This window comes from Hippichthys cyanospilos, chromosome 22 (genome assembly GCF_059441005.1).
Source record: "Hippichthys cyanospilos isolate Australia breed blue-spotted pipefish chromosome 22, RoL_Hcya_1.0, whole genome shotgun sequence".
Lineage (NCBI taxonomy): Eukaryota > Metazoa > Chordata > Actinopteri > Syngnathiformes > Syngnathidae > Hippichthys > Hippichthys cyanospilos.
The window spans coordinates 1333684-1360501 of NC_142390.1; the positions used below are offsets into that span (position 1 = coordinate 1333684).

The window sequence follows — 26818 nt, forward strand, 5'->3', positions numbered from 1 at the left end:
AAAGGTTAGGCGCGGCTTGGTGTGTTTTTATCAAATCAATTCGGTGTGTGCGTGTGTGTGTGGAGGCCTGACCCACAGTCATGATTGCCAATTAACAAAGGATTTTTTTTTCAAGCACCACTACTCCTGTATTTTTTTTATGAAACCATTTCCCTTTCAAGGGCAGCACAATTAACCTCACTACAATTAGAAAAGTGAGGGACATGAAGGCAAGGTTATTTTCTGCATCTTTCAGAAGAAAGTCATCCTGCCTCCGCCCCAGGCATGGGAGTGTGTCGTGGGCGGACGTAGGATGCACAGGGTTCTTTTTCCTTGAATAAAACACACTCCCAAGCTCCGACTGTTTACATCTCCGTGGCACGTCTGTGGCTGTTTCCATGGTAACCCCGGTACAGCTAGTTGGAACGCCTCAGAGATCCAGCGGCCCAAATGGTGCTTAATGCGAGATGCCGGCTGAAGAGCGAGCGGAACCTGTTGAAGAAATGTGCACTAACCTTGAGAAACATTTCCTTTTAGAGGATTCTAACACAAGCAATTGCTTTTGCTATTCTCATTCGTTGCATATGCATGGGATTTCAATCAAATATTCACTGTCTGAGTTTCCATATTTAGTAAAGAAACGCTCGCTATCTCTGCTATATCTGCTGCACATCCCATTACTAACAATAAGAGTGTAAATACAGAAAACTGAGCAATTTCTGCAAACCGAACCATGATTACGCTTTCTTATTAGACTTTTTTCCCCCCAACCAATCAAAGAGCAGAAAAACGTTGCAGAGATCGCGGACAAACTAGCTGGCCTTGCCCTGTGTGGATGAATTCATCCTTCAGATTGGTTCCATTGCTAATATATCCGAGCGTACATAAGATATGTGGATTCTGAAGGCCCTGGGCGTATCACATTACCATAGCAGTAGTACTCGTAACACACTGACATGTACAGTATATGTATATGTTTGAATTTTTGGAACACTTCCCAAGAGTGTGTCATACTGAGACCAAGCAGATTCATTTGTGTCCACTGTTATGCCCATATTGTCTCAGCAAGACAGCAAAGTGAAAACATGAGACATGGTCGGAAAGGCCGGGATATCCTCAACTGAGACACAAAATGTCCACAACAGTGGACACACATCTCTCGGGAAAAAATGTTGAAAGATTTTTTTTTTTAATTTCTCATATGCATGTATGGAGTAGAACAAGAAAGAATCCAATAAAAGATAAATAGTTTATGTGAATCTTTCACATAGTATCACTTTTATACACAATGATGATATACGCGTCTTTTTTTCTCTAAACTTTTGACAACAGTTCTCTATTTTTTAAGCATGCACTTCAGAATGCCAACATAGGCTTCACAAACAGACTAGAAACTAGAATTGGTCCTCACGATAAAACATAGAAAAGTGGGATGGAAAAGCTGGACGGGGTCTGAAGACACAATGAAGAAGCACGGCATTTGACGACCAAAACGTTCACAGCTAAGGGCACAAAAATACAGGTTTTGGATTCAGAAAAATAAACAGCTTCTTTTTTTTTCTTTCTTTTTTTTTTTTCTCCCCACCCTCAAAAAACAACAAGGAACAGTAAGTCCGTTGTCAACTTGAATAGTAAAGCAGCGAGTGACGATTGTGACAGGCCTCTCCATCATTTGTCATTTTTCTCCCTTGAGCACTCACTTATCCACTGAAATCACAGTGTTCGTTGACGTTTTCCATTTCTTGGATTATTGCAAATCGACCAAGGAGGATTGGGGCCACAGTGAAAAAAGAAACGGTCGAGAATAAAGCCAATGAAAAATGCTGATGTAGAAAAATGAAAGATAGTTGATTTTTTTTTCCCCTCCTGTGCAATTGAGAATGAAGTAGGATTTCTTTCATCATGCAAGAATATTCTTGTTTTCTTTCTTTTTATTTTAACAAAAGAAATGAAAGAAGCCACATTGGTTGGTTGTGGCTGAAGTCAACGGTGACCTCTCCCACACCGGCGCAGCCCTCCTGCGATTGTGGGAATTGTTTTTTTTTTTTTTAAACACTGCAATGTTATTCATGACGCTATCATGATTTCCTCATATTTTTTTCTTCAGTGTGGCCGTAATACACCTTTGAATACATCTTTGAAACAGATCTTATCGTTTGGGTCCAAGGAATTGCTACTATGCAAAAGAAGCCATTGCAGAAGTCCCACTTCTTTTTCAACTTGGTAAACGACTGCTACACATTTCCTACAGAGCCAGAATGAAAAAAAAAGATACTTTTGCAAGGTTGAATGGAATTCAGCCAGCCAAGTCATGAGAAGTGATGTGGTCATCATCATTTGGTTGATTTGCAGCACTAACGCAGGGTCACATGTTGGAGACTTTCACAATGGCGCTTGCAGTTTCTCATCCGTTCCTGCGCTCATCTCCAAAGTGACGACCTACTCGACCTTTCCAAAATGTTCACAATAGGATACGCACATACACGAACACACAGCTGTGCATTTGAACCCACCGCGACGGACCGAAAGCACACTTGCCCCTCCGTACCGAGTATACTGGATGCCCAGAAAATGAAAAGAGTTCATCATAGAGCACAAAGTGCCTGGACTAATACACTTATTGCAAGGGGGCAAGGGCGGGAGAAGATACCATAGCGAGCTTGGAGTGTCTGATGGTGCAACTTAGCAACCGACTGCGTTGCAGCGGCTGATTTATTTACACAAGGAGCTGGCGGTCCCGTCGGCTTTGGATGAAATACTCGTCACAGTCCCTCCCCAGACGCTCAGGTAAGTTCCTCCTCCGCGTGCTGAGCGGGCGGGCAGCCGTCACCTAGAGGTTTTAGCGTCGACCCCCTCCTTTAGTATCCTGTAGGAGTGGCTGGAATGCCTCCAAATGGGGTCTTCCCACTGCAATAGGTCCTCAGATTGTTACACGGGCTCAACTGGGAGGCCCGTCTCCAGAAAACAACTTTTTCTATTCAAAATACACGCACAAGGATTGAGCAACATGGCGTCCTGGCCATTGTTGCCTTTTTCGATGGAGGCCATCAATATCGCGGTCAACAGACAAGGAGATATATTTTTAACAGCGCTCATTTTTCATTTGGGTTTCTTTTGGCCAAATAAAAGCATCATCTGCAAGCCAGTTGCTAGGCAACCCTTGGCTAGTGATAGTAGTGGAGGACAGGGTGAGGTCCAAGTGTGCAGTCCCACACCTGTTGGAGCACACGGGTAATTGATGTATATCAAGGCGTGGCGTCAATAGTTCAATAATAATAATGTTTTTTTTGAATGCGAATTAGGGGGATCTCACTGTTCTCTGTTCACTGATCTCACAGTTTTTTTTGTTGCCATTTTCAGCAATAAATAGTTCATATTTTGTCCATACTTGTGCTTGTGAATACATTCAAACATGCTTGTAAAAAGATTTGAACATGTTTGAATACATTGAAAAATGTGAGTTTGCCTGTCAAAAAAAATTGACTTTAGGTCGGCCGCTGCACGTTTCCGTAACAAATACAAATATTTATCATGAATGATATAATGTCAATTTGCCAAATTGAGGCACTTTCCTCACATATTTAATAAGGGCGAGCGAAGTCCCGCAAACATACTCTAATCTCCTTGTTTATTGAAGGACCTCCATCTTTGAGTAAAAAGCAAAGACATAGGTACGGAAACTCTGAAGGCTTTGTGCAGCTTTCTGAAGGCCCAGAGCCCATGCAGAGGGTTACCTTTCTGCCGAGGCACCGCTTTCCCAAAGCCATTAAGACAGAACGCCACTCTCTGCTTGTGTGAAACCAGTAAACACCATCTCTTTGCAGTTGTCTACGAGTGAACAACCAGAAACATACGTCCAACTTGTATGTGCATATATGTGCAGTCGTGTGCAAAGGAAATGGCACCCTCTGTCTTCAGTTCACACATCCGGTCTGAAAGTTCAATCAAAACAGTATATAGCTTTTTTTTTTTTCCCCAGGAATTGGGCCACATGGAATTGACTTTTTTTCTAGTTCCAATTTGCCGCACCGGATGCATCAAACCAAAGTGAAAGTGGGCATTCTTTTTTCACAGGGTAGCATATATATGATATTTTCACAGTGTGCATGTCGTGGTCTCCCCTGGCAACATGGCTTGCAGACGACGATGGTTTACAGACTGGAGTCCATGCAAAAATCATGAGCAGGCGACGAGGGACAGGTGCGCTCCATCTCAAGGAAAAAAAAAGAAACAGCTGTGGTACTTTCAACGGAAGCTCTTTTCCCTCTGGGTATCCAAATAGAGACGATATCCCTGATTCTAAACATGTCCTTCATGAGATGCTGTGGCTGCTACTTCATCAGCTTCGTCAGTTTTTATTGCCATGTGACAAGATCAAACAAAACAAGTAAACTTCAAGTGACACAGGAGGATGAGAGCCAAGCACACTGGGTAGATCGGTCCTCGCTACAGGTGTTCACCACAGTTCAGTTTGTGATTGGATATGGTGAGGATAATGCAAAAGGGTGGCCGGCGGTGGCGGCGGGCGCCCGGCGCCTCACAGGATGGAGGGAATAGGGGAACGGGAGCGCCGGAGCGGGCAGGGCGATCCGTAGGGCGAGCTGACAGGAGACAACCTCAAGGCGTTTGCAGCCATGCCGCTCATGCCCGCGATGTTGTTTAAGCTCCGAGATTTCTCGTAGCCTTCGGATGGGCAGCGACACAGAGGTGGAGGTGGAAGTGGAGGGGGACATGAACATACACAGGCAGGCAGGCAGGCAGGCAGGCAGGCAGGCAGGCGGCAAGGCAGGCAGACATCCGAGTCCGGGCCGATTGAACCATGGCAAGACAGAGGCAGGAGTGAAAGAGGGCAACTGTCACCTCCTGTGTGGTGACTGCATGCATTATTTCCCCATCAAGCGCAACGGTTCTCAAATAGGGGTACCCCAAGGCGCTTCGGAGGCTATGTGGAATTTTCCAAGGGTTTCTGTAGGTATCAGCAAGCTAATTTAATCCTTTAAGTGCCAAAGTAGCAACCTTTACAGTTATCCCTTTATTGCTAATCATTTTCAAGTAACGACGTTTTGAATTAGTGACATCATCAGAATCAGAATCCAAATGAAAAAGTCCTTTTCCGTCGTAGCTACCTGAAAGACAATTGGTAGACGACTCTGATTTATTTTGAGAGGATGAAACCGACCCTTCTCAGCGTGAGCAGACTCCTCTTGACTGTTGGCCCGTGGAGCCAAGCCATCAATTTTCATCAGCGAATTTGTAACAAGTTTAATAACTACCCTTAGAGCGACGTCTCCTCATATCACCCTAATGGGGGGGGGTTTAAATATTTATATGGATAATTTCAACAGATGGCTTTTAAAGCAATTTTGGATTGCTTCGACAAAGCACGATTCTGTACCGCACTGACTGTGAGGAATGTGGTGCGCTCAATCTAGTACTAATTACTGGACTTTCTTGTAGCTAATAACTCTTTGTCACGCGCCCCCCCCCCCAAAAATGAAAGCAAAACCTTTGAGAAAACCAGACCCAGACAAGAACATAATCAAGCAAAAACAAAAACAGCAGCAAAAAAATCTGCACGTTGGATACAACACATACCTGTTTTTCTTAGGCTTCCATCCGCAGGACAGTTGTAATCGCTCGCAGCAAGTAGAAAACACGTCCCCCCACTTCGACGGTCCTGTTCCCGGGTGCTGGACCTTCGCATGGGGACCCTCTCATCTGGAGACATGGTCAGGTCGCTGGCACCGCTACAGTCCGCCGACAAAACTGCAAACGGTAATTTGGAAAAGTCGTCATTTGATTTCAAAGATTCAAGCGCATCAAATGGAACCGAATCAAATTGGATTGGATGTAAACGGCAGGTTTACGGTAGTTAGGAATGTAAAATGGCAACAATACAGTCACTGCATCATACCCTCTTTGCTGCCTTCTTGGGCCACGCGGTCTTACCTGAGCGGTTGCGTTCGAGCGTCCTGCCGCCTTTGATGTGGCACAGGTCACCTTGAGTGCTGTTGCAGGCAGCGGTGAGATCAGCTTTGCAGTAGGTGGGGGAGCCTCCCTGGACGGCCTGAGGAATGTGTTTCTTGCGCTTCTTAGGGAGCTTCTGCTTGGCCATGGCCAGAGAGTAGTACATGCCAAAGTTATTGACGATGACAGGCACGGGCATGGCTATGGTAAGCACGCCGGCCAGAGCGCACAGCGCGCCCACCACCATGCCGGACCACGTCTTTGGATACATGTCTCCGTATCCCAGGGTGGTCATGGTCACCACGGCCCACCAGAAGCCGATGGGAATGTTCTTGAACTTTGTGTGGAGGCTGGCCGTGGGATCGTTTGGTTTGGCGCCGATGCGTTCGGCGTAATAGATCATCGTGGCGAAGATCAACACCCCCAACGCCAGGAAGATGATCAGCAGCAGGAATTCGTTGGTGCTGGCCCGTAGCGTGTGGCCCAACACTCTGAGCCCCACAAAGTGACGGGTAAGCTTGAAGATACGCAGAATACGAACAAAACGCACCACCCTGAGGAATCCCAGCACGTCCTTGGCGGCTTTTGAGGAAAGGCCGCTCAGGCCCACCTCCAAGTAGAAAGGGAGGATAGCCACAAAGTCGATGATGTTGAGCAGACTCTTAACAAATTCCAGCTTGACCGGGCAGAAGGTCACCCGGACCAGAAACTCGATGGTGAACCAGAAGACGCAGACGCCTTCCACGTATATGAGCGCCGGGTCGGTCTCGATCTCGTACTGCGGACCCAGATCGGGCAAGCTGCTGTTCCGCGCGGTCTCCGTCTTGTTGATGATGGTGTGGAAGGCCTCGTGGGTCTCCAAACAAAAGGTAGTGATGGAAACCAGGATGAAGAACAGAGATGCGAAGGCAATAAACTGGAGGGGAGAAGAGACACACACACTATTTAATAAGGCTTAGCCTGACGTTTCCGTTTATTTGCAGCTGGAGGGGCTTAGCTTCCTTGCAAAATCAAGATAAATCATTAACTCTTGAGCGAGAGAGTAAACACAGACAAGTTTAATTAACTTGCTTCAGTTTAAATTGCCTCCAGAGAGAAATGCAATCTATTAGCAGGTGAAACAAACAAGCACACGCTTCTTCCCGCGCCGCGCCGGAATACATATGCCGTCACATCAAGTCTATTATTAGCATGATATTTTGGCCGTGTGAAATGAAATGAAAGCAAAAGTACTCAGGTCAAATTTCAGTTATCCTGCTCAGAAATGGTCCTTCTATATTGCTTTGAGTAATTTGTTGGGCATACAAAGTGAAAGCGAAGTCAATAAGCACGTGCCGATTGCAATTACATGCTAGAGTAGTCCGCATGTATTTTTTAGGTCTCTAGTAAACAACAACGTGCATGGTTGTGTGTTGTCTTTCCCGTGGGACTCTCCCAGTGGAGAGTTTATCTAAATGCTTTGATCTGTTTGATAGTCACTACTAAGACGGGGTCTGGAATTGAGAGCAAACACATAACTTTTGCGCTGTCTGAAATTCAAGAAATTTAGGGCCAACTAGGCCTTGACTTCCTGTAGACAGGACAAAGGGTACTTACAATTTGCTCAATGGGACATCAGAGATATCATCTGCATAGCAGTGGAAGCAAAAACTATGATGCTCTAAAATGGAACCCAGGGGCATCAATTGCAGTGAAAACAGTAAGGGGCCCCGAAACTGAACCCGGTGGAACACCATAAAGCAGTGGGGCAGAAAGGAGAAAGTTCTTTACGAGTCAATACGTAGATAAAGGACAACTCTGAAAGAATAGCTGACAGAATCAGTCTCATGACGCGTCTGTTTTCAAAGCAACCTTGCTAACAAGTTCCACACCAAGCATCAAGGGATATAAAAATAGCATCCACACTGCAAGTAGCACTCACGATAAACACAATTTCACTTTTAGCCTCCAAAATATTCTTACGGACAAAGAGGGTTTAGTCTACTCGGCAAAAAAAAAACATTTCATTTGCCTACCCATACGAGTGAAAAGACACATTTTTGTGGCTTTTAGAAGCAACGGTTGCATTCATATGCACAACACAAAAAGCCTATGACTAATTCAGAGACAGCAGACAACACTTGCACTGTACGCTTGACATGGCATCCGCTTGAAAGTCGCTGTCACAAGTAAATTGGACTTTAACGTTACATCAGACAGGAACAAACGGGTGCTGGAAACAAATGCCAGAGCAGAAGTTTCTCAAATGCGAAATAGCTGGGGTGACTGGATGTCCCGTTTTATCTGGGACAGTCCCAAATTAAAGCCTTGTGTAGCAGCCCCATTTTTTCTCACAATTTTACAAAGGTCGCATCCCAAAGTCCCATTTTTCTTTTTTTTTTTAAGTCCAGAAAGCCAATTGTTTTGGCTATGTAAAGTCTGATCACATATCGCCATATCGATTCATACAATAACCAATTAAAAAAGAATTTCAACCGTTTATTTTCACATTCCCAGCATACCAGAATTGGAAGTACTTTCCTGCTTCCTAGATCAGAATAGGGCACTAGCTCCCTTTTATAATACAGGTCAGGAAAATGTTTTATGGTGTAAACATCATTCTGAAAATGTTTTGTCTAAAGTTGGCTTACTGATGTAAACAAAGTCAATGTCATATTCAAAGGCCAAATTGTAATGCACTGCAAAATACTTGTCAGTCACTAAATCAACGTGAAAGGTTTAAGTACGCAAGACACAACAAAGCACTTAATTATATTACGTATTGTCTACCCAAAAGTGACAGTCAGATCAAAATACCATTCAATTCTTTGACCCTTATTTATGTAGACGATGGGGAGGGTGACTGATGTGTCCTCTTGTTTATGCGTGGCGCTCTTAACCGAGACGCTCGCTTGGAGTCACATTGAGGAGACTGCAAAGCGTGCACTCTGCAGATTAAAATTGAAGAAAGACGAAAAAACAAACATAAATAAAGGCATTGCCACTATTGAGGTCAGACTTGAAAGAGAACGTAAGGCAGAACAAACAATTCGATCAAGACTAATGGCGGGATGGTGTTGACACACGCCATCCTCACGCTCTTCTGCAGTGTATGTCTTTAAAAGGTGGGCCTTGGCCTGATGAGTGAGTGATGTGGGTGTCAGCCAAGCCACGTAGAGCTGGCTGCTTCTGAAATGTTTTTTTTTTCATCATAATTTCCTTAATTAATATCTTACCGGTATTTTACACAAGCAATTAAATCCGCTGTAGCAATAGCGCCCCGTCACGCTGAGAAACAGGCGTGACGTCAGATCTTTTTAAGTCACATTCTAAAATTAAACACTCTTTAAATCAATATTATGTTGCGCATTTAAGTGAATGGCTCATTGAAGCCATTGTTGCATAATTTAACTGAAGAGAAGAAATTGACTTCCATTACAGGCTGATTCTATAGAGACTAGCCGGGATAATGAAACAAAAGCATGCTGAAAATAAAGCTCCCAGAACATCCAATGGAGGAAATGTTCCTTTCATCAAACACCATGCGGCATGTCTTCCCTTGATCAGCTGCCGCCATGGTAACACCACCTTCGTCTTTTTTATTTTTTATTTTATTGTGTAGCTCAAGATCACGAATTGGACGACACAGTAGGAAAGGATGAACAGTTGCGCTTAAGGAATGAAACAAATGTAATACTGCCCTTTGATGTTTAACATATTCACTGCCAAAAATAACTATAGATGTCAAAGATCTTTTTTTAACTGGACAGCTACATAAGTCAAAAATCAATTCTAATTGGGTTAGGAGTGAATAAGTTAATAGATGCTTTTGATTTGGTCAGCAAAAGTGCTTCTGGTGTGTTACCATACTGCTGCTGCACACGTGCCAATTATGGCTTCCGTTACCGTGACAACAATAACAACAAAAAGCATGCGCCCGAACTGTATTTTCATCACCGAGTTGCCATATTGCACTTGAATCGTCAATCAGTCGCATTTAGAGAACGTTACGTCTATTAACAACAATAACAAAACACTGACATCAATAGGATAAAAAAAAACAACAATAATTTCAAAGCCAATTCAACGCACAAAAGGATTTGCTGTTCTTGTTGTCTCCCATAATTGTCTCCTGCTGTCGCTCCCACAAACACACACACAAACACACTCATTCATATCTCATTTTCCTCATTCTGCAGCCGTGCTGTGACAAGACTGGGGGAACGCTGCTAAACCCGTATTGCTTTTATCAGACAACGCTTTTCCAGCATGAAAAAAATGGCCTTTATAATGTTATGAAAGTTTCATTTGAATCACTTAGATTGTGACGATTTAGATCGAGATTGTGTCAACTTTTCACTGCTGCGCAGGGTCAATAAGAAGGCAGCTTTTGTACTCATGAGATCATTTACATTGTTTGTTTTTAAAAATAACGAAAGCGGTTAGAAAAGCCCTGCGCCCTGCTGCTTCACATGATGGGCAGGCCCATGAGTGCATGTAAATATCTGGCCACATCTGTAGTCTCTCAAAGTACTGTATTCATCCAGTAAACATTACGGAACAGTATAAAAATAAATGTTACGTTCCAGCCTCCAAGTCAGATAAAAATAATGTCTCGAAGGTCCCGGGGAGATGGCGATACTAAATATAACTCTGTCTCTCTGCCGCTTTCTTGTGTACATGCCGCCTGGTAATATTTCAGCAGCGTGCCACGTGCCACGTGCCTTTGATTGATGACAGCTCCGGCTGATGTTTACACTGTGTAGCTGGGAAACTTGAGTTTCCGCAACGATGGTGGTGGTACCGCAAAAAACAGACATTTCTCGCAAATTTTTGAAGAGCTCAAATGTCATATCAGATGCAAATGCTACCTTGCTGTGCTAGCAAACCAAAGTTAACTAGTGTTATTTGATATAACTTTAGGTCTTTAGGAAGATGAGTAGATGAGAATTTAGGCGGAAAATTCACTTCAAATTTGCAATGATTCTAATCTTTACACCTTTTCTCCATATATTCCTAGCAGAATGTGAAGACAGGCTGGCCAATTTTTCATTTTCATCGTCCATGCGGTCATTAGCCGGCCTGCATGCCACACAGCACGCCAAATAAAAGCATTTCTGGAAACATTGTTCCTTTTTTGGCTGCCTTGATCGCTGACATTAAACATGAAGGAAAAACAGATTTTCTCGCTTGGAAATGCCACATTTGGGATTTTAAAATACTACTTCCCAAACAGCCCGTCTTCACACAAACCTGTGATGGCGTGCACATTTCCCAGCGAGGCCACTGACAGGCCAGAATTTCAGTATAAAAGACACAAGCCTTTGATTTGGCGTGTTTAAATCCCGAGAGAATCAGCTCGACATTAATCACATTTCAAGGCAAGGACACGTCTGAAAGTCTGACGGGATAATCTGAAACAGAGAAGGGATCAGAAAGACGTGGACGGGATGGCAGACGCGTGGCCTCATTAAGCTGAGCCGTCTTGATATTTTCATAGCCGGCGGCATGTCGGAGCTTGTGTGGCGTCGGAGGCGTAGCGTTTGACAATAGGATTCGAGAAACGTGACAGCGGTATGAAAAAAAGTGCTTCCAGGTAAGTTTGTCATTCACTAAAAAGCCGACATCGTATTTAATCGAAATAGCCACGGCTAAGTAGGGCGGCAGCTAACCATTATTCGAATAATGGATTCGTCTGTCGTCTTAAGAAAGACAATTTAAAATTAAACTAAGTATGTAAGGAAGCGAGGGTCGAATCAAATTGTTATCGATTAAATTGAAAAATCAATCAGTTGTTGCATAACTTCTGTTAAGTAATCAAAGCGATTGAAAAATCAAAGTTAATAACCAGGATCTTTTTCTATTTGCATCCAGCATTACAGCAAAATGCTGCTTCACCGTGTTTGCGTTTAAGCGCAACCGCGAAGCAACAACAATTGATATTCTAAATCTAGTTCTACTTTTTTTTGGGTCAGAGAAGTTCTGTCCTCCCGTTTTTCTGTTTGTTGCTCATGATTCCTTTGTGTGTGCAAATGGGATGTCTGTGGACGTCTTCCTCTGTTGTGATTAAAAGCCTAGTTGGCAGGCATTTGCTCAGCCCTCCCAAGATTTTTTGAATTCATGAATATATTATTGTCATTTAGAGAAAAAAACAGCCAAAAGCAAACCTGCAATTACAGGAAAAGTGCAAATGAATGGATGAAAGTAAAACAAGGTAATACATTTCCCTTAATGCAACGCTCTAACAATATAAAAGAAATACATGAATAAATAGATACATGGATAAAAGAACTGCATCTCTTAAAATCTCACAAAATGTCCTCATTGCCATTCGCTATAGTGATTGAAACGGTCTTCAAGCACGTTTGATTTCAACTCTAAAAATGGCTGACACGCAAACAGGACCAACAAAGAAACAAAGTCAGGTGGATGGATCTTTTACTTTGCTCCGTTCTGTGACAGAGCGCACGGCAGCAGCTCGCCGTTTATTCAACATCTTCGCCCGGAGATGAGGTAGGGACATCTGCTGTTGCTATGACGATGAGAAAGGTATTTGCGGCAGCTGCCGAGCGCTGTGACAAAAGACGGGAGCGGATCTGACAATGCCCGCGCCCATCCTTCGTAAACCCAGTTGAATGGAGATGCGTTTTGACAAAACAACAACATGTCAGCGCAGACATGTCTTTGCCACCGTTGCAGCACGGAGAGGCCCGAAAGTGGACAGAAAAGACTGTGAGTGTGACGGTTCACCACTTCTATTCTTCGAAGTGACAAAAGCATCATACATTTCAGGAGAAAATGTATCACGTAAATTCAATACATTACATTCCCATGGAAAATTTCCATGTGTGTTCATGACTTTCATCTCATTTTTCAGCACCTAAATTCACTGATATGCGGTCGACGGACAACGAGATTCTTCTAAAGTTGTTTTAGCATGACGGTTGTACTTTTGGATGAAAACCCAAAAGAAGAGTCGGTTTGATGCAAATGTGCGACGGCAGCGTGCCAAAACGCTCCCTGGAATAAAACCTAGCATTAGTGCAATAATTGCATTTCTGTCTGAAAGCTGATTAGATAAAAAGCCTCGGAAACAAGGAGGCAGCAGTCGGGAGACAAGCGAGCGCGAGGAGGGAGCTCCCAAAAAATAGGAGGCATGAAAAATGGAAGACAAAAGCAGATTAGAGATGCGGCGAAAGAGGAGAGCGAGACAAGCGAGTGACGATAATGAACGTTGCCGCTCATTGTGGCTCGCTAGCATTCCGAGCGGCCGTTGTCCGACTATTCCCCTTTAAATAATACAGATCAAATGGAAAAGCTCTCATCGCCCGCATCCATTAAGCCAAATCGCACTCTCTTCTGGAAGAAAAATGTCTTTAATGATTCATGAAGCGGCTCTCGTTACTATCAAACGGACTGGCAGAGCAGCAGCCTTATGCAGCCAGTCAAAAGTCATTTTTTAAAAAAAGACAGATGGCTCCTACAGTCCTATGAGGACAGATACTGAAAGTTTTCCCCACAGAAAACAACGCAAACTGATATAAATAGTTTCGGCTCTATTTAGAAGTTCCCTCAATGATATTGCACTTCAATAAAAGATACCACCAAGAAATTAAACTGTTATTGCTACTTTTTTGCTTCGACTCGAAGAACATTGTGCTGCTCCTTGTGCTGTGCGTGCCTTGGCCATCTGGTGGCGGTAGAACAGACACAGAGCAGACAGGATGAGGAATACATGCGGGTGAGTATTATTTTATCATCTGTCTACGATACATTCTACAAAATAGACACAATTTAAAAACACTGTGTTTTATTTTTAGTTTATACTGATACACAGAAAAATAAAGATCATAACATTTAATTACTTCAATAATTATTATTTTTAAAGGACTTTTTTGCATGTTTGCCTGTTTGTTTTATTTAAAATCTGGAGTACCCCCAAATAACGAATCTGAAGGTGTTTCCAAACTTTTGACTGGTACTGTTTCGAGTATTTTTCTTCCACCGTCCGCCATATGAGTTGCATATTGTCAAGGAAACGCGAGTATACTGGAGAATCCACCCCCTGGCGGATATTTATCAACACCGGGTGTCACGGCTGAACCTATTTGCCGTTTGGCATGAAGTTAAGGCCAGTTACCCGGGGGAAGAGGAGAAAAGAGAAGCGGCTTAGGAGAGGCGCACAAATAAGCGCACACATACACAGAGCGAAGCCCTATAGCCATGATTATTACACAAAGCACTTCCCTACATATGAACTCCGCTTCAAGACGTGAAATAAAACTAAACAGAACTCTTTGCGCACCCTGTGGCCAAGTAAACAAGGACATTGCTTTACATGGAGTTCTTTTCGAGCACACTTATGCACTGGAATTCATCTCAAGCAAATTTGATCGTCCTCCGATTTGCACATTTCGCGATAATCGTCTCAAATAATGTCTCAAATAATCAACTACTTTAAGGTCATTGAACTTATTTAATTCATTAATGAGGTGTCATGATGTCTGGAGACATGATTGTGGCATGCAATACTTCTCATGACTATTGGATTTAGGAAGGTCGGGTCAAAATGTGTCCTCTGTGGGAGCAAAGTGGGCTAAAACACAGGTCGGCGTCCCCGGGCATACAGGTGAAGAAATCGATGATAAAAAAAAGATTGTTTTGTTTTCCCCGAAGGCGATTTAAGCGACGCGGCAACAGATAGTAACGAGACAGCCCTGAAGATTGATGTTGACGCGAAACGAATAGCCAGAGGGAGAAGCTCTGTCGCGTTCCAGGATGAAGGAGGGACGTCCGAGAGGCACAAACGATTATGGGGACCGAAGCTCCGACACACAGAAAAAAAAGCGATCCTGAATGTATGGCTTTTATTTTCGTTTTTTGGCTCTCTCACCACTGTGTCTGGGTGTCACCTTCTGCCGTGAAAGCTTGCCAAGGAAAACAGACACTAATCCCTCCCCGGGCTCTCCGCTGGCTTTGTGATTTCCAAATTCTCCCGTCTCAAGGTCATTGCCGTCCATGGTCACGGAGACTTTGTTTACTTGCAAACTCAAGGTTGACCTTGTCAAACTGGTGTTCATCATTTGGCCTTTTGTAGCTATGAATGTGAATGTCATAAATGCATGAAAAACCTCATCAGAGTTTGCATTTCATTGAAGACATACAAATCGCAGCTTTGGAAAAGCCTTCAAATTCACTGCTTAGAGGAAACATTTGATGATTGCTCACGCTAGAGACCATTAGAGAAAAGATGCATTTCCATTTTTGTATGTATGATTTTATATGAACAACGCCTCGGGGCCGAGTGTGACACAAAAACATGAAAAGGCTGTGGGATGGAGGGCGGTTCCCCAACGGAGCCGGCACCGGCCGACTCGCTACCTCAAAGCAATCTGCTTATGCCTCCAGGTCCGGTCGGTCCATCCCGATGACAGACGATGAGGTTCTCACCTCCCTCTGCGACCATTTTACACTTTAACTCTATTCATTCAAGTGCTAAAAATACGTTTTTTTTTAATGTAGCCGACGCCACGCCTCTCGGGAGGAAGGTGGGAAACGAGACGAGCCGTGCGAGCAAAGCAGCGCAATTAACGCATGGGGGGGTTCTGAATTCATATGGAAAACTCCCGCTGTGAGCAGCAGCCAAACAGACTCGCAGAGAGATTTCATGTCGGCGTGTTGCAGTGCAAGAGAAGCGGATTTGTTCCAAGGAAACCAAATGACAGGCTTTGCCTGAAAAATAACCCTAACCCTAACCCTAACCCTAACCCTAACCCTAACCCTAACCCTAACAGACGAACGGCTCCGTTCCCCGCCATTGACCGCTATAGACGTCAAAGATCTATTTGAAACGGACTGTTGGAGTTGGAGGTCAGGGGATATATTTCATTGCAAATACTGCCCGAATCCTGTCTTTCGCCTCATAAACTAAAACAATCCCTCTGGAATTTTGCTGTGATAGTTGTCGTGTGATTTCATTTTAGCAAAAACAGCTTGTTGGGAAAAAACAAAACAAAACAAAAAACAGATACTATATTGACTCTCCCAAGTTGTTTGTTTAAAAATATCCTTCCTATGGGAGAAAAGAATATGTGCATGTCAAAACACAGGGAAAGCCAAGAGACTTGGCCAGATTTGAACTCATCCCCAGTGAGTCTGGGTTCTTCGCCCCGGCCCAGTTCTGATTGATCATCGTCTGGTCTGGCTCAACAGGCGTCTGCTCTTTTGCTCTCACGGTATTACCCAATTTAATCGGGCCATGAATAAAGTGAGGAAAAAAAAAAACAGATGAGCTGGATATCAGCAAGATTGGGGATCCTTCTTTTTTCAGTGTACACTGAACATTCTATGTCTCAAAGATCAGGGCCAAATTCCAATTCCTGATGGTGGGAACGTGACAGATATCCTGGTATGATGATTGTCTGGCAAATATACTTCAATCCAAAAAGGCCTCAGTGTCCGACTAATACCAGAAGGAAGCTGCAGCGCCTAAATGTCTTGCTGCAAACATGCTCTCTCCCAGAAGCTACTAGTAATCCATGAGCATCCTCACTAAAGTCGTTGTAAACACACAGATGGAAGACATCACAGACAAACTTATGCGCCCCGGTGCAGCTGCATACATTATTGGTAAATCTTACCAGTAAAGGATTTAACGACCCTGTGTTAAGCAGAAAGACACACGGGCGAATTTAGAAGTGTCTGACAGCTGACAGTACCAGGGATGATATCAGGGTGAGGAAAGAAGCGTTACTTCATAGTAGCACTCGGTGAAAAAAAAATAGAAGAGCTCAGATGTGGTTTAGTTGTGTTACTGATGCTTTTTTCCCGCAACAGGCCTCCAGTAAATGTGGGCACCGAGCCTTTCGTCGAGGCGTCGAGTTATTGATTGGAGGAAGGCCTTTACTTTCCGCTGCGCAATCCCGCTTGGCTCCGCTCTCCTCGCCCTGATTGTTCCCATATGAAAATACGAAATAACCATGCCACATTGAGTGTACCTGAGGGTAATACTTCAATACTTCGGGGGGTACGCGAGAGTCGAAGAGGGCAAATGTCGTTTAATGCTGCGACAGTATAGTGACATTTTCTTTTCAAACCAAGAGCAAATTCATCGGAACATGAACACAGATGCACATTGGCATGTTGCAATTTTCCAGCAGGCGAGACGAAAATAAAAAAAGATTGATGTTACACCATCCAGTTCCGGAGAACCGCCACAAATTTGAACAAATCAGACACGGATGGAACAGCAATCTGGTTGTGCTGGGTAGCCGGCACATTTTTACAACGTCGAAAAAAGGTTGAGAACTACTGTATTAGCGTGTAGGTCAAGTTTTACTAGTCGTGTATGCCAATGTAGGAATCCTTGTTTAATGTTATTATTGCTAAAGCTACATGTGCTTAACTAAGCTTGGAAGTTGTAAATGCTAATGCGGTGCATGACCACATAAAGGCCCACGCAATAATTAGCTCGATTCTAAAGGGGTTGAAAGGCAGGCCCGTAAAAGTGGACCTTTTCCCCGCCTGTAATTGCTCTTGTTCAGGTGCCCTCCATTTTCAACATGACAGCTTTACAAGTCCTTCCTGTCACTGCCGCCATCATTAAACACGGGTACAGAGTCAGACTTCATGGAAGGAAGCGTCACCATGAAGCTACATCTGTAGTGGAATCTCTCGGCATATTTTAGTAGGACACTCCAGAATGTAGATGGTGTAACATCATCCGTTTTCGTTCTCATTCATCTGTCAGAAAATGATGTCGCTAATGGCAATGCCCATTCGCAAAGGAGTCACTAGAACACAATTTAGCAATATCTTGCTTCATGTTCCAATCAGTTTACTCTTAATTTGAAAAAGATTTCCTGTTTCTGGTATTAACAATTGAATTAGCTGATAACTGCACAAACCCTGTTTAACGCTCATGCACGCCACATCGTGCCTTCACAGACCTCCATTTGAGAAATGTTGCTAAGTGGGTGAAAGCCTATGGTGTAATAAAGTTTTTACACAATGCCTGGATGTGTTAAATGGGCCCATATGTAAAGATTAGTTTCTCTAACTCGCACTAGCAGTGCAACAAGCCATTTGCAAATCTAGCATCCATTTTTTGAAGGAGATTGATGAGCTGTTGCCAAATCTCCTGCAACCAAACTGGGTAAGTGGGTCCTCTTTCCTTATTGAGAATTGTGACTCATCCCACCCTTGCCCACTGCACTATTTTGCACTAATAAGGACAAATAGACCTATGGAAAAAAAATAAAAAGCCAGTCCTTTTATCAAACACCCCCTCTCGAAAATCCAGTGATTATCTGGGTGGATTGGTGGCCAGTGCTGCCGCGCACACCACAGACACACCAATCACGTTGACATAGTAAAGCCATAAATAGTAGGACGGTTCTAACTTGAAAGAAATGAAGGAACACACGCAGTACAATTGGGAAAGAATCTGATTTAAAAGCCATGGAAGCAGTTGTTTATTTTCACTGTTTCAGCGCTTCGCAATCAGTGCAGATCTGATTAACTGCCGGACCAGTAAAAATGACGTGTGCAGTCGTCAATGGCAGTGAATGAGTTGAGACAGCAAAGATGGCTTTAAACGGGGCTATTGGTAACCCAAACTGCGATTTCTTTTTAACTTTTTAACAGTGACGATGGCCTTTCAGCCGTCAACAAAACGGGACCAAAAGCAAAATAAAAACACAAGGGGATGGAATTAGATGCGTAGGAAACTGGGGCCATGAAAAGAATTCATCTTGTGAATCAAGTACTCCAAAAAAGAAACAAAGCACAAGCCCAGTTCTCTTGCACGTTGATTTGAAAGGATTAGATGCACACAATAGGCTTCAGCCTTGCTCTTACATTCACTTGGGTAAGCTAATTCATCACAACCCATGAACAACTTCATAAATCACGGCGTGAGAGGATGACGGAACATTAGTTGTGGTAAATTGCGCTGCGGCCAAAATAGAGAGGACGCTAATAACGTTTCCAGCAGGCCAGACACCTTTTACAGCACTTTAGCGTGTATATTTTGTCAACGTCATCCCGCCGCCATCAGGGTTCCCTGTACGCAGATGGCGTCGAGGCAGGGCAGCGCCACTCTCACCAATCTCCTGCCGTCTGACAGCCCGAGATCAAAAGTGGCAAATGAGACAATCCCCAAGAGAACTACTGTCATGGCTATGACTAGCAGTTGCCGCATGTACCTGCATACTTACTTTTGTTTCTTTGTTTTGTATCCTTAAATAATGCGCATTTACAATGTGCGCACGCTCGGCCGAGCCCTCAAACGGCTCTTTGAATGTTAAAAGTTGCCGACCCCTGCACTAATGTATGAGTGACGGGACTGAAACCGAGATGAACATGGAGGACCCTCTTCTTTACCACAAAAGTATTTCTCACCACCGACCACTTAGGAAGGCGCGCAATTATCATTTCAATTCCCCATTTCCGTCTTTCTAGGACACTTCTAACGGAGCTGCGATCGGAGGCAGTGTAAAAACATAATTGTCGGCGTACGATGAGAGCGAGTACATGAGGATGCTTCAGCCGAGAGGGTTCTATTCACGCGACGGGTTACGAGAGTGATCCCTCCCACAAACACACACATCGGCATTTAAATATAGTAAATGTACAGATTGACTGCAGTGCCTCATTGTTTTCACCAACATGGTAACATGTGCTTTATACATCGTGATGTACTGCAAACTCGAATTGCATCAAACCGCCGCCAAGAGTACGTCAGAGCCAGAATAGGAGTGCAGGCACTTGTTGAAGAAATAGAACTCCAAGATAAAGAAAAACCATTGCTTTTACATATAACCCGTTTTGAACAAGCATTTATTAATGCTAATAACAGAGTTGCCGATGTGTTATGTATTTTTTTTTAATTAACAGTAAGGGGAAAATGACATTGGCATCACCACTCTTTTATTCTACAGGTAGTCTCCCGATGAAAAAATTTGCCCTCATGTTGGTCAAAATTAGCAGTACGACAACAGCTTGAATAATTCTACACCGGTGATGAAAAAGGAAATTTACATCAGCCGATCATGTTTAGCTGACTGCCGTCAAATAAAGAAGGAGCAAGGATGAAGATAAGAAACAGAAGGAAGCAAAGGAAAAGTGCAAAGTCATTGGCTGCCCTAAGATATCGCTTTCAGTCCGATACGGAACCAGGACTGAGTTGGAGGTGAACGATTTGCCTTTGGAAGGATGACACAGTGTGCTTGCCACAGCTAAAATATCCGTTCCCGATCCTGGAGTTTCAGCCACAAGCCTTCTAGGGTGTCACTCGGGCTGGAATGCAAGTGCAAGAAGATAATGCGAATCCTGCTGATAGAAACGGAATGACTGGAACAACAGATTTCATGATGATTTCTCTTGAAGTCTACTTTGGACACTTCTTGTGAAAGAGTGAGCAGAGTCAGGCATGAACTCGGTCTCCAGGATCCCATCCCATCCTTTCTTAAACTGCCAATTGCTATTACTGTGCAAAAAATGAAAAAAACAAAACAAAACGTGTCCATGTCTGCATCGTGTTTGTGGTAGACCAGACCTATGAGCCTGACAGACGGTAAGAATTTTCATCATCCCTAGAAAGGAGTGAGCCTCCCCTCGGGGGGGTGCAAAACGCTGTGAACTTGCACTCGATCCGCCGTCCTTGAGAAACTTTCTGTCTTTCGGAACAAATAGTGTGTGATACAGGTGAATTATTCAGCGCGGGGCGCGAGCATATGGCTTCACGGCTCATATGAATTTCAGCACGGAGGCGCCTGCATGTGCTGGCGGTCCGCGACGAGGGGCGCTCCTTAGCCATCCATAAATGCATGAGCCCACTAAAAGCACACCTCCTTGTATCGTCCAGAAGCCATCCAGGGTGTTTACCTACCAAAAGTACAAAAATGAACACCTCCTTCACGCTAAAAATAATGCAGGCGTATTTTTCTGCAGACTGAGAAAAATGAAGCAATTTAAGCTCAGTTAAATTCAAATTCACCTTATTTTGCGACAGTTTTTTTTTTTTTTTAAATCCAGGTGATAAGCACATCTGAAGTACTTCATTTACAATAAAATACTTCACGCACAAGTCATGCGGCCGTTCTAAGTCAAAATACAATGAACATTTCTTCCGGATGCTTGGTTTTACAGATGTTATTGTCCCCCCCAAAAAATTATGTTTAATGAGGAAGGGTTTAGTAAAGTGTTTCTCAAATGGAGGTACTTGAAGGCACTTCATTCATATTTGAACAGGGTTTCTGCTGATAGTTTAGGAACTATCCAGTTTTCTTTTCAGTAGTACAATAGTGATCCATGTGCAAACAGTTGTCATATCAATCAATACTCTATTGACTTATACATAATTCTGGATTGTGGTAAATGAGCCATTTGCCAGGACTAAAAATCCCCGTGCAAATGGACGCCATCAGATAATAAGAGCTCATGGACGGCAAATCTGGCGCACGACTTTTGGTGACAAATTATTTAAAAGTCCCTTTGCGGGTGAGTGAGCAAGTTGCGCGTTTTGTGTTTGAGAATGTGTGAGGGCGGAGGAGAGAAAACGGAGAGGACCGCAGACAAGACGGGGAGCGTAAAGCCTGATGGGACGCCGTATATAGCCTGCAAGTGCCGAGGAAAGACTCCATTCATGCATACCCAACCAGTCGCCTTTATTAACTATCCATCAGGCCTCCATCTCTTTCTGTATGCAAATATATTCCTGTAATTTCATCTTTGCTGTTCGCTGATATGCTATATCACTGTATGAGTCACATATGAAACAATGAAGAAGAAATACCGAATTGCTTTTCTCATATCCAATGGTGTCATTGTAATTAATTGGAAAATATAAAAAATGTGACAAATGCTGATCTTGTCATTGCATATTGTATACAATTGGGAGCGCTGCGTGCTTACTGAATAAATATGATCGGAACGTAAAATAAATACAGAATAAAAAAAAGCATAGTGGTCAAAGTCTAAACGTCTAAATACATGTCACAAACTGAGAGAAAAACGACAAAAACAGTTAACCCACTACCGCACAGCGCTTGCCTCAGAATGCTGACTCGATCCATGATTGTCACGTACGGAGGGGGATTTGAACCCGAAAACAGGTTCCGAAGCGGAAAAGTCTCGCGTAACTAATATGAACATCAGAAACAAGACTTGGGAACTAGACTGGAAAAGATGTCAGTGAGAATCTGGAGCTTAAATACCATCAGGCATCGATCCTATGTGGAATAATAAAGCAAACTGGAGAAAACATGACGAGAATGACAAAAGGTGACAAGTGGATGACTGTTCTGACAAAGGTGCCAAACGGAGTAAGTAAGATCACAGCAATGCCCAGAGCTCCCTCAAGCCAAGCTATTAGAGTTAACAGCGTGAGTGACAGCAGCTCCGAACACAGCCTGCGGCGCGCCGTCACCGCCCGCTAGCTTTAGCCGCCTCTCAGGTCTCGAATCCCATCACATTCATGATGGAAAAAAAATCATGAAGCGATTTTTAGCTGCCACACTTTTTTTGATGTCACAAAATTCTGGGTTTGTGAACCGTTTTTTTTTTTCACAACTGTTGCTGATAAGTGGTTTATTCTTGAGTGACACGATGCAAAGACCACCCCTCAATGGGCGTCAAAGAAGCATGCAAAAGTGCTTGAATGCGTCGCGCCCCAACGCGCTTCATTTTCAACGCATCGGCTCTAACAAGCAGGCGCGCGAAGGGTGACCGAGCAATGGGGGGGGGGGGGGGGGGGGGGTCATGGTCCTGCAGCTCTCTGAAATCAATGCGTTTCACAGAGCAGACGGATCTCAATGAAAACAGGCCGTAGTGATGTGCGATGACGTTGCCATGACAACTGGGAGGCCGAGCGTGCAGCCGGTCCGCCTTTGCTTCCTTCAGGCGTGCGGCGGGCGGCACCCAGACGGGTTACATTTTTAACCTCTTAAGTGGCACAAAGCAAGCTTCCGTTTCAAATGGGATCATAGACGGACATGGGGGGAGGGAGGGAAGGAGGGGGCGCGTGGGTGAGGCTAATGAGAAGAAGTACAGGCAGTAAAACCTCCGCTGAACAGCGCAGACATGGAAAATGGAATCAGGACGATTGTTATTTGACTTCCTTTAGGTTGCTTTTTTTTTACCATCATAATCCAGCCAGGGACAACTACAAAAACACGAGAGGGATAAATGAACTCGTTAATATAGAACAGAACATATAAAAACATACACAGAACTACAATAAAATTGATATACTGCCTTAAATCGTTTTGAACTTAAACATCCATGGTGATCCTTTTGTGTGCTGAATTTGGTTGCAAAGTTAGCGTCTCTTTTTAACACCTTTTTTTTAGTGCATCACACCAGGTAAATTATCTCAAAATGTAATGATTTGACAGATGTAATACATATATATGAATCATAATAAGCTTGCTTTTTTTCAACATGGCCATAATATTCCCATACACATTTCATCGGATTCCCTCGCAAATTTGGGTCGTGCCAGTTTGAACGTTGCGCATGCAGATTGGAGAGGATGCGCGTGAGAGGGATGCGAGAGCAAGGACGGCTACAACAATAGAAAGAGCGTGGGGAGCCCGCAGAAGCGCCGTTGCTGGCACCGGCACTTGCAAGCAAGTTCATTAAAGGGATAGTCTTATGCTTTCGGCCCGCGAGCTCGCCCGCTCACGCAGACACATCGAGCACTTTTTGTCAGTGGGACAAAGTGAGAAAACAACTGACCACAAATAGTGCATGTCAGTTAGTTCATTAGTTCGCCCAAATGTAAGCTGCTGGAGAGGTATCTTAGCAACACCTCATATGTAGGCAGTGGACTCACCTATTGTCCTGCTTGTGTTTTCTCTGTAAATATTAGCTGAACCGCATGTGGTAAGCACGGCAATTTGTAGTCATCCCAAGCTCTACTTTTACTCGCAATCAGGCATGCTGGCTGTGCGTGTGTGTGTGTGTGTGCATGTTCACATTGCATGGAGATTATGACTCAAAGCATGATACTTTGGAGATTTGGGGGATAGAAATCGAGGTGACGCATGTGACTTTTTTCAGTGGCTTTCATGAGATGGTCTCACAAAGTGCAGTGTGCCTGCACTCGTCCATATAACAATAAGCTAAAGTCATTGCGAGCACTATATATTAGGGATGGCTGAGACCCAATACGGAGCATCCTTATTGCTGCCATTGTTTTCGTGCGTAAGTGTAGGATTAGTGAAGTACTAGCGGGCTCGGTACTCGGTATCGGCGACGACTCGAGGGTTGAGTACTCGTCCCGGTATGGTGGGGAAAAAAAATAAATCTGCACGGAAGACGCGTAGCGACTCGAATGAAAGGGGGTGCAAACGTTTCGTTTTTGTTTGGTCGGGAGCGCGTACCCTGGCCGCCCTGGAGGAGTAGGGGTCCTCGAAGAGGTTCCAGACGAGCGGGCGCCACTTCCTCCAGAGGCCGGCGTTGCCGTCGGCGGCCGCGTCCTCGATGGCCAGCCTCTTGGCCAGGTCGTCGTCGTCCGGCTCGCCGGCGTCCAGCACGTTGAGCTCGAAGACGTCGAGCGCCTCCTCGGCGTCCCGGTGCTGGCGGTAGGTCATCCAGCAGCAGGGCTCCACGTCCGTCTCGTCGATGCCCCAGAAGGAGAGCTCCTCCTCGAAGAGCGGTCCGCACACGTCCGCCGGGCAGTGCAGCTTGCCGGTCCGGTAGTAGTTGAGCACGTAGGCGAAGACGCCCGGGTGCCGGTCGAAGAAGTACTCGTGGGTGCGCGCGTTGTACTCGAGGAAGCCGGGGACTTGTTGCAGCTGCTCCAGCACGGAGCCCGCGTCCGGGTCCGAGTCGGAGGCGAGCAGCGCCAGGCGCGTCCCCGGCAGGGTCTTCAGGGTGCTCTTGTAGGTCTCGTGCCTGGTGCCCCCGACGTTGAGGACGATCCTCTCGTTGTCGTCAAACTTGCCCATCGCTCTGGATCGGACATGACTCGGTGGCTGCGAGTTGCATGGGGGAGCCGGTGCGCGCGCGCGCGCGCTCGCCCACGCGCTCCGCGGCGGCTCTGCTAGATGCCGCTCAGTGCCGAAGCTCCATCGGACCGACGCCCTTTGCGGGAGGAAAGGAGCGAGGTGCCCGTCGGCGCTGCCGCCACCGACTGAGACGTTTACGCGCGCCTCCGAGAGGCAGAGACGCGCGCCGGCGTCACTCGCGTCGCCCGCCCCGCCGTCACGCCCCCCCCACCCCCCCATGAATGAAATTGCGAAAAAAAATGACCGATTTCAGAAGTTCTTGGAATAGACCCAGCTTCTTCAAAATATCAAAATTCAAGGCTTATCAACACAATATCTAAAAAACCCCCATCATAATCCTCTCCTCTTCGTGTGTAAATTGTTTTCCTCCATTCAGATTGTCCCGCTGCACAAAACGCACGCGTCTTTAAATTCATTTACGAGGATACCAAACCACTAGGCGGCAGTAGTAATTTAATTTTACAACTTTAAAAAAAAAATCCACTTACAATAACTAGCATAGTGTTTTTGCAATCGACAAGCAATGCATAGCAAAGCATTTAAAAAAAATCGAAAGAAGAAGCCTGGCAGTGGATGAAGCAAGCAGGATGCGCATTTTATACTACCCACTATTGTCATAACGGCGAGGTATGTTGGTGAGCGGTGTGGGAAAGGTGAATGTAAAAATCCAGGGAAGCCGGTAGGATATGCTCAAAAAGAGGATTTATTTACACGCAGGGGCTGGGCAAAATGCGAACAACACAGAATCCAAAAGCAACAACAACGTTTGAAACGTTTGAATGGAATTTATTCTCAGGACATGGAAACGTGACAGCATCAGGAAGCACAAAACAGCCGGAGAGGAACTAAAGGCAGACGCAGCTGATTGGATAACACGCATGTGCAGGGCAGGTACACAGACAGGTGCAAATTAATCACACTAACGAGGACAGACGCAAGGGAAACCAAATAGGAACTAAAAATCTTAACAAAAACACAACTTTAAAATTCAAAGAAACCCCCAAAACAGAAACCCCTGAACAAAAACATGACAACTACGAGGCTCCAACGTGGAGCTGAGTGATTTTGCAGCGGACGCAGAGCAGGTGAGCAAAAAGCGAGTGACGTGTAACCGAGCAATGACGTGAAACGCCGTTCGCGATTGTTAAAATAACCATCTTTGGAGATATAGTAGCCAAATAACTTTAGTGAGCTTTTTTGTTAGTTTACAAAATACATCCTCATAATGTTGACAACTTGTGCACGATATTCCTTTACAATTGAGGAACCTAGCTTTCCGAGCGTTTTCAATCATTCTTCCACAAGAGAGCGCAAATTCCCCGTGCAAAACCCAACAATGTACGCGTCATGACGCCAATGCAAAAGCATTTTAGGTCGAATTGCAATTATTCCCATTGGCGCTAATGCCAAACATGAGTCAGATGACACCTGGCAACATTTAAAGTGCCTCCGAGTGACCCTAAATCAAGTTCACATCTTCTACTTGACTGAGCTGACCTTCGAATTGGAAGCCGCTCTTTATTTTCTCATTAAAAAAGATGAGTCATCTATACGCAAGCATTTGGGATGCTCTGTTGAATTTTGCATTGGAGAAAGGAGGGAGACACTGGAGGAAATAAAGCTGCCCTCACTCGATTTCAATTGTATTTTAACATTAGATTTGATCTAATGCAAGTACAATGGGAAAAGTGTCAAGGATAGTTTTGTCACGCAGTTTCCATAAATGTACTGTAACTAATACTTTGATGAAGGGACATAAAAAGAAAATCCGTTTACAGCAGACGGGGGGGGGTGACATGTTAAGTTTGAGGACTACTCAATCAAGAGAGACAAAGCAGGAGGTTCGCCTTTAATTATACGCATCATTATTCCCTAATGTA

General features: G+C 44.5%; 1 protein-coding gene across 5 annotated transcripts; it reads right to left on the reverse strand.

Annotated features, from left to right (window-relative positions):
* Positions 1-375: 375 nt before the first annotated feature.
* Positions 376-25066, reverse strand: kcnc2 (potassium voltage-gated channel, Shaw-related subfamily, member 2). Of its 5 annotated transcripts, XM_088406745.1 has the most exons (5): positions 24312-25066; positions 5929-6862; positions 5575-5745; positions 3714-3807; positions 1215-2886 (listed from the first exon to the last, which is right to left on the reverse strand). In XM_088406745.1, the coding sequence occupies exons 1-4, from the start codon at positions 24876-24878 to the stop codon at positions 3746-3748; spliced, it is 1734 nt and encodes a 577-aa protein (XP_088262871.1). In that variant the 5' UTR covers positions 24879-25066; the 3' UTR covers positions 1215-2886; positions 3714-3745. The 5 variants fall into 5 exon arrangements, with proteins under 5 accessions (XP_088262874.1, XP_088262871.1, XP_088262870.1 ...); XM_088406748.1 differs by lacking the exons at positions 1215-2886; positions 3714-3807 and adding an exon at positions 376-471; XM_088406744.1 differs by lacking the exon at positions 3714-3807.
* Between the last annotated feature and the right edge of the window lie 1752 nt (positions 25067-26818).